Here is a 10524-nt window from a genome sequence, read left to right as displayed (position 1 = left end):
ATAAATTTTTTGTGTGTTCAGGTCAAGTTCAAATCCAATTGAGGCTTGATTTTACTAAGCTTGACTCTAAATTTTTTTAAATTTGGCCCAAATTACCAGCTTCAGTATCAAGATACATGACACCATGCAAAGGGTAAGATGCTGATGCTTCACATAAAGCTAAAAATATAAGTTAAGTTATGTGGATTGGCATGAATAACTAGTCATAAGAGTAAGGTTGGGTTGGAATAAAATTGACCCAAATAAAAAAGATTTTTTCTAGCCTAGACCATATAAACCGTGAATCACATGGGTTAACCCTGATAGATTAGGGTTGGCCAATTTAACCTATATTATTTTAAAAAAATTAAAAAATAAAAAAGAAACTATGGATATAAATCATATTAGGCATGATTTACTTAGCTATATTAATTTATATATTTTATACAAATATTATAAATTAATATTTTGATATATTTATAATGAATTTGAAGAAATATCAAATTAAAACTTATTATTTAGGTATATTTTTTAAAAAATTATAAAAAATAAATTTAAAAAATGGGTTGATGAGTTGGCCCATTTAACCTACCGACTCTCAAGGATTGGGTTGGGTTGAAAAAATTTCAACCCATATAAAAATGAGTTGAACAATTCATATTTCTCTCAATCCACATAGATCGGGTTGGTCCATATTCTTACTTCTAGCTTTGCAAAAAATCACATGGCACCATGCAGAGGCTGACATGGCACCATGTGGAAGGTGACATGGCACTGATATGTCATTATAATAAAATCAATGACATAAGGTGAAGTCATCGCTGAAAGATAATTTTTTTTATAATGTAAAATTGGATGGTTCGAATTCATTACAATTATTAGTAATTTAATTTTTTTATTTAAGAAAAAAAATAAAAAAGATAATTTTGAACTGCCAATTTTTTAATCAATTAAATCTATAATTTAAATTTAAAAAAATGAATTGGGTATAAGCAGTAGTGGAGCCACATTAGTTGGAGGGGGTGTATTTTTGGAAAAAATTACAAATGGGACATATTAAATTTATAACTTTGCATCCTCTATTTTTAATATTTTTTATTTTTTAAATCAAGTGCAAAATATTTAGGTTGAAAAACTTATTAAATATATAATATTTTTAATGATCATGATAAAATATGAAAAGTATATTTACAATAAAATATCATATTAATATGTTTAAAAATAATGATAAAACTATTTATATTATTATAATTTTAATCCTAGGATAATAATTACCTTTTAAAAAATTTAAATTTTTTATTAAATTATTTTGCATCTCTTGACTCGGGTCTTGGTTCCGCTATTGGGTACAAGTGATTACGTAGAATGGTTACTAGGCCTTGAAAATGTCAGTCCTCCCACAAGTGAAGTGGCCTTTGGATTTTGCGAAGGAACCAAATGCCGCATTGGATTGCATGAGTGGTTCCAAACCAAGTCGCTATTGCCCAAATAATAATACTTTACCTAATCATTCACTCCTATCCTTTTCTGCATGAAAATGTAGTTACGAGGGTACTCTGGTTATCTAATCAACCTTGAGGTTAATGCATCCATATAAACTTTTTTTAATATTGGTAACAAGATTTAGCACTTCAAATATTAATTATCAAATAAAGTAAAATTATCAATTATTATATCAATTTTTAATGTTAGTATGATATTGCAATAAAATATAAAATTCATTAGAAGTTGAATATTAATATTTTTTAAACATTAAATTCAATTTTTAGACTTTATACAATATACATACAGAAAAAATAAATTAAAAATGACAGTTAATTCAAATAATTTGATACGTATTCTTCCCCTTAAATAATCCCTTGCATATTGAAAAATTATAAATTTAAAAGACAAAGTTGCACATACAAATAATAACATGTTACTTTTCAAATTTAATTATTAAAATTTGTGTTCCTCATTAGAATTGGGAAAGCAAGTAGGTAAATTCTTTTCTTTCTTTTTTTAGCTGAAAGCAAGTGGTAAATTTAAGATGCTGAAAATTACAAATTTGGAAGACAAAATTGCAAGTTCTTGAAAGTGTTCAAATAATAACTTGATTCTTTTCAAATTTAATTATTAAAATTTGTGTTCTATATTGAAATGGAGAAACCTAGGTATAAATTCAACTAGACAAAATTGTAAATTTTGGAGGCAAAATTATAAAATATTAAATTTGAGAGACAAATTTGCAATTTTGTAGTCTTAAATTTGCGATTCAATTTCCTCATTTTAATAGGAAATACAAATCTTAATAATTAAATTTGAAAAGTAACATATATTATTTGCATACTTTTAAGAATTTATAACTTTATTTTTCAAATTTACAATTTTAAAATTAGAAGAAAATTGCATTATTTGAAAATACTAGTTAAGAGCATAAGAGACTTAGAAATTGTTTGGTTTTTATTTTTAAAAATAAAAAATTTAAAAACTCATTTGGATAAGTGTTTTGAAATTAATTATTTTTAAATCTGTTCTCATTTTTTTAAAAAAAGAAAACTACTTGAGAGCTGCTCTTTGGTAGATAAATTTCTATTGTGTTCATGATGATCTATCTAATACTACAATTCAAATCAACAACATTCATAAACAACATTTTCTCTAGCAGCATTTTTGATGGCAGTTTCAACACTATAGTCTTTGACATTAATCATTTATTTCATAAATTTTGGCACCATCATTTCCAAGTTGTTGAAGAAGATTTATTTTACTCTTTATTTAACTTCTCTTTTTGATTATTTTGTAATATTTTAGTTTCATGATTGTTTCGACTTAACATATAAAAAAACACATAAATATGTATATGAAAATAAGGCTTTTTGAATTTTTTATTGAAAATATGGTCAATATTGTAGTTCATAAGAGAGAGACACGTTTGACCCGCATAATGATGCAAAACGAGAAAAATAATCTCATAATTTAAAAATATACTATTATCCATAAATAAAATGATAAGATATGATGAAAATTAAATATTATATACTTAATGAATTTTGAGTATTTTTCCTCCTGACTGTCTGTTTTTTACTGTCCCTCCTACGGTCTTAAAATAAAAAGAAAACAAAAGATATAAGTGATATTTATTTCTTTATTTTAAAATGACATTTATTGAATTATTGTCTTAAGACTTTAAATCGAAACTTTTAGCCGCTAAACACATGTATCAGAAAACTATCAAAAGAGAATAACGTAAAATAAAAATGACAATAAAATTTATAATAATAATAAATACATAAATGGATAAATAATAAAATAAAAAATAAAAAGTGAAATGACGATAAATAGTGTTATTTTTTACCAGTGTCCTTTGTTTTTTTTTTTTTTACTTGCCTTTTAAAACCTTCCTCCAGAAGTTTTTTTTTTTTTTTTTTTTTTAAGGAGTGGGAAAAAAATCTCACGCTCGCTTCCTCTTTCTCCGTCTCAAAAAGATAGCGAAAATAATGATGCTTGTGTTCTTATTGATTGGAGCAGAGAAGGAAAGAGAATATAGCGAGCGCCTATATATGTTTATGTGAGAGAGAGAGAGAGAGTGAGAGAGACAGAAGCAGCTCGAAGCTATAGTAGTGTAGTACTATCACCACCACCAGTCCACCACCACGGTGACCACTAGCGACTGCTATTTCTCCTTTTACTGGAAATGAACCAAACCCAACACCATCCTCTGATTCTCTCTTCGTGAACTCTCGCTCTGCACTTTTATTGGCGTATCATCATCATCTTCACTGATCTTTCATCGTCACGTTGTTTCCACGTTTTGCTTGGGAGGTTTTCTGAGCTGGGTTCTGGATCATTTGCTACTCTTTTTCTGGGTTGGTTTTTTCCTCTGAGATCCGGTCTATTATGAGAATCATTGCTCCTCGGCGGAGATCTACTGGCTTTTGAAGCTTATTGAGTTTCTGGTTTCTCGAGATTGTAGCCGAATTAAGTTGTGAAAACCAGCTTGTTGAGTTAGTGGTTCTGGAAAGGGTGCGTTATGAAGCCTATTCTTGAAGATTGTGGCCTGGGGTTTTGGGGTTTGATGAGAAAAAGAAGCGAATGAGGCGTAAACCAATTGTGTTTTGTAGCGAAACTGGTTTTGGTTGAGGATTGAGGGGTGGGAAATCTTGGGGGTGTCTAATTATTCGAGATAATTCAATATCCGAATACTATAGGTTTTGTTTGGTCGGGGGTGAGGACATAGATAAGAAGAAGAAGAATGATACTCTGCAGCCTCAAGGAAGAAATAAGAAGGATTGTTTTGTGGTGGAAGTGTAATTTGGCGAGAATTTTGTTTCTAATTTGGTCTACTTAAGAGTGATTTTGAATAATTTGAGTGTGGGCTCGATTTAGAGTTTTTGGAAATCGTTGAAATTTTACTGAAATGAGACCCTCTTCATCTGGTTTTAGCCCTCCACCTCCGGAAGGTATGCCTGCTGTTGCTTTCGAATTCTCCTTTCTTGTTCTCATCTCTCCTCTAATTTATACTTTCTCGTAACTTTTTCAATTGTTTTGCCATTTGTTAAAATGATTTTGGCTTCTACTTGTATTGGAAAGATCACCCAAACCTGACACCACTGACCAAAGCTCATGATTCTTCTTTTGCCATTTGTGTCCACGTATTTTGGAATTTAGTTGTCTCTGATCACTGAGGAGATTCAGCCAGTGAAATTTTTTTGATAAACATGTTGGTTTATATATGCCTTTCAATTAATCCTTTTAAATATGTTCTTGCTGCTATTGATCAGAGATCAGGACTTTTTTCTTTTTTCTGGCTTGGTGTATGTTTTGTTAGTTTCAGATCCTGGCTTTCCCTCAATATGCCAGAATCAATTTCTGCTGTTAGGCGCTTTTCACTGCAGTTATGAATTTTTCTGTTCCATAACATGACATTGAGATGAATTTTGTAGGGGAAAAGCGAGTCCTGGATTCAGAACTTTGGCATGCATGCGCTGGCCCTCTTGTCTCCTTACCAGCAGTTGGAAGTCGTGTCGTCTACTTTCCTCAAGGTCACAGTGAACAGGTAGGTTAAAAATAAATATTCAGAAAGCTGGATGATACTGTGGTAAGTATAATGTTGGATGACTAGTGTCTGGGCGGGAAGATGCTGATGGTACATGAAAACCATTACTTGTTAATTCACTTCTGAGAAGCATCTGCATGTTAACGGTTTTACATATAAGGAGATATGATTAACATATCATCCCAAAACCATACATTTCTATTTGAAAGCAAATCTCTTCTTTTCCTGCTTGAGCTACTTGCCTGCATATTTTTAACCCAGTACTTTCTGCTTAGGTTGCTGCGTCTACCAACAAGGAAGTGGACGCCCATATTCCTAATTACCCTAGCTTGCCTCCGCAGCTTATTTGTCAGCTTCATAATTTGACCATGCATGTAAGGCTTGTTTATATTGGTTTTCTTTTGTTTAAGATTCTGCCATGTGATGATTCCTAAATTCTCTATTTATTTCATCACTAATCTTTGTTTATTTGTTTTTGGATTCAGGCGGATGCTGAGACAGATGAAGTATATGCGCAGATGACCTTGCAAGCTCTAAATCCTGTATGATACCTTTCTTAACTAGTTGATAGCTTATTGTTTGTTGAATAGCTATATTCTTCTGCTTCTGACTTCGACCATGCTTGCAGCAAGAGCAGAAAGAGGTGTACCTTCCAGCAGAGTTGGGCACTCCTAGCAAGCAGCCAACAAATTACTTTTGCAAAACTTTGACAGCCAGTGACACAAGCACACATGGGGGATTCTCTGTCCCACGTCGAGCAGCCGAGAAAGTGTTTCCACCTCTGGTAAAACTTTACCAGAAAGTCATGATACAATGTTTCAACTTATTCATCATTTTTTTGTCCAAATATTAACGTCATAGTTTGAACTGCAGGACTTTTCCCAACAACCTCCTTGTCAAGAGCTAATTGCTAGGGATTTGCATGGTAATGAATGGAAATTCAGACATATCTTTCGTGGTGAGTTCTAAAGCTAAGATTGTTTTCATCCTTTTTCCTATTTACTTTCATTTTAATTGCAAATTTGTTTTCTTTATTCTTGTTAGATAAAGGTTCTCCACCATTATTCCATAGGCTGAAATCATATGTACCTTTGAATTTATATTATTCACTTTGTTTAAAATGATTCTATTTAACTTATTTTCTGCAGGTCAACCCAAAAGGCATCTGCTTACAACAGGATGGAGTGTTTTTGTGAGTGCTAAGAGGCTAATTGCCGGTGATTCAGTTCTGTTTATCTGGTCAGTGGTTTTTCTGATCTTATGGTCAATTTCCTTGCAAAATTAGTGGCCACTACTCATCAGGACAGCAATTTAGTTTGTAGTTTCCCTCTGATTTTTAGCATGTCAGAATTGAATTGTCAATTTTTATATTTATATGGTTGATTGGCTTGTATCCTTGAACCAAGCTGTGTGCTTTATGTCATTTAGTCAATCTGTAGAATGTAAGGGAGACGTATAAATTGCCACCATTTTTTGTATCCTTTCAATATGGTATTTTTTTAGGCTAGAGATCCTAGATGTGGTTGCTACTGATAAGATAGTCTTCCTGTTCAATGTCCTGAGCACTTTCTTTGGGCTCAAAGAGTGTAGTTGATATATTTTCCTAGCTGCTTGATTCTGTGTTTCATTTCATGATATTGTGTTAAGCATTGTCAGTGACATTAATAAATCTGTAATGCCTCATTGAAGATGCAATGTAAGTATATTTTCTTCGATAGGAATGAGAAGAATCAGTTGCTTCTTGGTATCCGGCGTGCAAATCGTCCACAAACTGTGATGCCTTCATCAGTGTTATCAAGTGATAGCATGCACTTGGGGCTTCTTGCTGCTGCAGCTCATGCAGCTGCAACAAACAGTCGTTTTACCATTTTCTATAATCCACGGTACAGTTTGCCCTTTGTACATGATTTTTCAGTCATTGAAGATGAGATAATTTTGCTGTAATTGACAATCCTTTCTCTCTTTTGAATATCAGCGCCAGCCCATCTGAATTTGTCATACCCTTAGTCAAGTATGTTAAAGCTGTGTATCATACTCGAGTCTCAGTTGGCATGCGATTCAGGATGCTGTTTGAAACGGAGGAATCAAGTGTTCGGAGGTGGATTTTCAAGCTTGTTGAAAATGATGAACTCAGTTGTTATGCACCTCCAATATGATATATTTACTTAGATATGATGTAAATATCATAACTGCCTATTGAGGGATTATAATGCATGCTTTCAATACTCTTCTTTTGTACAGATACATGGGCACCATAACTGGTATTAGTGACCTAGATCCTGTTCGTTGGCCAAATTCACATTGGCGTTCAGTCAAGGTGTGCTTGGAAACACTCACAATCTTTGGCTATGTTTGGGTATAGGCAAATGAAGAAGGGTGGGGAAAGATTGGTTTTATTGAAACCTCCCCCTTATTTGGAAGTATCTTCATAAGTGGGAGTGTAGAATGAAAGATTTTCAACTCTCTAATCCTCCCTGTTTCAGTTTCCAAGTTTCCCCAGTTTCAGTAATTTGAAGAAGAACTAACTATTTGTTATGTCATTTCTCATTTCTATAACTTCAGTATCACATCTTAATAAAGGATAACTTTGTTTAAATGTCTTGTAGTTAATTCATTTATTAAAAAACCCTTATTAATTTTGAACATTAAAACACCAAATAGAAATTATCAATTTAAGCCTCCCTTTTCTTCCCTTTGTCCCCTTTCTTGTTTACTTAAATTCTTCGCATTCATTTCCACTCCCAATGCCCAAACATGCTGTCAAAGAAACAGTTTCTTCATATGAAAGATCTTAAAATCATGTCCTTGAATTGCTTTGCAGGTTGGCTGGGATGAATCTACAGCAGGAGAGAGGCAACCTAGAGTGTCTCTATGGGAAATTGAGCCATTAACAACATTTCCGATGTATCCATCATCTTTTCCTCTTAGGCTTAAACGACCATGGCCTCCAGGGTTGCCTTCTTTCCAGGGTATGTTTAGTAATTTATAGATGTTTCTGACATCCTAATATGTTTTCTACAAATGTAGATTAAATTTTCATGGCCCCGACAATGATGCATCTATTGGAAACTTAAAATGAAATGTTATCAGGCATGAAGGATGACAGTTTTGGCTTAAGTAATCAACTATTATGGCTTCGAGACAGCACAGACAGAGGACTTCAGTCTCTTAATTTCCAGGGGTTTGGGTACAATCCTTGGATGCAGCCAAGGCTTGACCCCTCCATGTTGACTTCGCCAGCTGACATGTACCAAGCTATGGCTAATACTGTTGTTCAGGATATGAGGACTTTGGATCCTTCCAAACAGCATCCTGCATCTTTTCTTCAATTTCAGCAGCCACAGAACTTCCCCAATAGGACTGCTGTTTTAATGCACGCCCAAATGTCCCAGCAGTCTCAACTGCAGCAGGCTTGTCAAAGCAATCAAGAGAATCAGAATTCTTCTCAATCCTTGGCTCCAACTCAGATGCAACTTCAGCATCAGCACTCGTTCAGTAATCAGCATCAGCAGTCACAGCAAGTGATTGATCATCAGCAGATTTCAAGTGCTTCTCCAATGCCTCAGTTTGCATCTAATCCTCAACCCCATTCACCACCCATGCAAGCTATGTCTTCACTTTGTCAACAGCAAAACTTTTCTGATTCAAATGTGAATTCCATGAATGCTGCTGGAGTTTCCCCCTTGCACAGTATCTTGGGTTCATTTTCCCAAGACGAATCATCCCACCTTCTCAACCTACCTAGGACTAGCTCTTGGATACCTGTTCAAACATCTGCTGCCTGGCCCTCCAAGCGTGTTGCAGTGGATCCTCTTCTTTCTTCTGGAGCTTCTCAGTGTACTCTGCCTCAGTTGGAGTTGTTAGGGCAGCCACAAAGTACTGTGTCACAGAATGTCATATCGTTGCCACCCTTTCCTGGTCGGGAGTGTTCAATAGACCAAGAAGGGAGCACTGATCCTCAGAACAATCTTTTATTTGGTGTTAATATAGAGCCCTCATCTCTTATAGTGCAGAATGGGATGCCGAGCCTCAAGGGAGTTGGCAACAACAATGACTCTGGGATTGGGCCATTTCAGTCATCTAATTTCCTGGATGCTACAGGAACTGATTCTTCATTGAATCATGGAATGACACATAGTATTGCTGAATCGAACTTCCTTGAGATTCCAGATAATGGGGGTCAAGGAAACCCACAAAATAAAACCTTTGTTAAGGTGAGTTTTCCCTCTGGGCTGTTGTCTTTGAAACCATTCATCTCTTCACTTTTTTAATGTGGAAGATCATTGGATTTCACAAAATAAAGAACTGTAGATTTACGTGTCTTTCTCTGATATTTGATGTTTTATTAACAGGTTTACAAGTCAGGGTCCTGTGGAAGATCGTTGGATATCACTAAATTCAGCAGCTACCATGAGCTGCGGAGTGAACTTGCTCGAATGTTTGGCCTTGAAGGCGAGTTAGAGGAGGACCCTGTAAGATCAGGCTGGCAGCTTGTATTTGTTGACCGAGAGAATGACGTTCTTCTCATTGGTGATGGTCCCTGGCCGTAAGTGTCATTATGTTTTCTGTTTTGAATTGTTTTGTACTTTTTGATGTCTCAAATTCTATTTCTTCATTATAATTAAAATGGAATCACTTTCATGAGCTTCATCACTTTTGGCTTTTCATCTGTTAAGGTGCTGGAGTACCTTATTTTGATGAAATCAATTGATCAATCTGCTATTACTTACACAAACAACTTGATCTTTCCTATGTCAGGGAATTCGTAAATAGTGTGTGGTGTATCAAAATACTTTCTCCTCAAGAAGTGCAGCAAATGGGAAACAATGGGCTCGAGCTTCTGAACTCGGTCCCAATTCAGAGGCTGTCTAATGGTGTCTGTGATGACTATGTGAGTCGTCCTGACCCGAGAAATTTAAGCACTGGGATAGCAACCAATGGTGTGACAATCTAGCTTCTGCATTTCTTCGTCTCTTTTGAATATATTAGACTTTCTTCCAACCCTTAGCGGATTGTGGCAAGTACTTCCTAGTTTTAGCTTACAGCCTGTACTCATAAGCCTTGCCCTTTGTTTATCTTGTTGTTTCCCTTGCTAGAACTATTTCATTAGCTAATACTGTAATTATATTGCATATTGTCCTTGTGGTACAATATATACGATACATTATCTATTAGGAAATCAAAGCTGTTCCTTTGTCGCTATCTCTATCAATTTAAACACTGAACAGGTCTACGGATGAAATCATTTCCTCGTAGATAATTGTGGCATGAAGTGACTAATACAATGTAGGGCAAAATTTTGGTAAAAACTTGGGTACAGTATTTTAGGTGTTTGTTAACAGGTTGCTAATAAAATTAGAGGAAATTACATTTTACCTTGCTCAACTAAGACCTTATTATGAAATTAGTACATGAACTTTGGACACGTTAAGCTTGAGTTAGAATTTACTACAAGAAATGCTTGTACCAGCAAAAATCTTGACAAGAATCTAGTTAACTCTTGTCCT

The 10524-nt window shown here is 34.4% G+C and overlaps 1 protein-coding gene across 1 annotated transcript; it reads left to right on the top strand.

Annotated features, from left to right (window-relative positions):
- Nucleotides 1-3490: 3490 nt before the first annotated feature.
- LOC129306072 (auxin response factor 6-like) lies at nt 3491-10219 on the top strand. Its single transcript, XM_054946409.1, has 14 exons — nt 3491-4421; nt 4905-5017; nt 5293-5391; nt 5503-5559; nt 5646-5801; nt 5891-5975; nt 6166-6256; nt 6736-6900; nt 6993-7115; nt 7259-7334; nt 7839-7986; nt 8108-9231; nt 9370-9563; nt 9776-10219. Exons 1-14 carry the CDS (start codon nt 4379-4381, stop codon nt 9969-9971), a joined length of 2670 nt encoding a protein of 889 aa, XP_054802384.1. The 5' UTR covers nt 3491-4378; the 3' UTR covers nt 9972-10219.
- The last annotated feature ends 305 nt before the right edge of the window (nt 10220-10524 follow it).

The sequence above is a fragment of the Prosopis cineraria genome, unplaced genomic scaffold (assembly GCF_029017545.1).
Source record: "Prosopis cineraria cultivar Desert tree isolate PC_DT_omini unplaced genomic scaffold, ASM2901754v1 PC3, whole genome shotgun sequence".
Classification (NCBI taxonomy): Eukaryota; Viridiplantae; Streptophyta; class Magnoliopsida; order Fabales; family Fabaceae; genus Prosopis; species Prosopis cineraria.
Note: the sequence above shows the minus strand (reverse complement) of the source record. Positions and strands in the feature narration are given on the sequence as shown.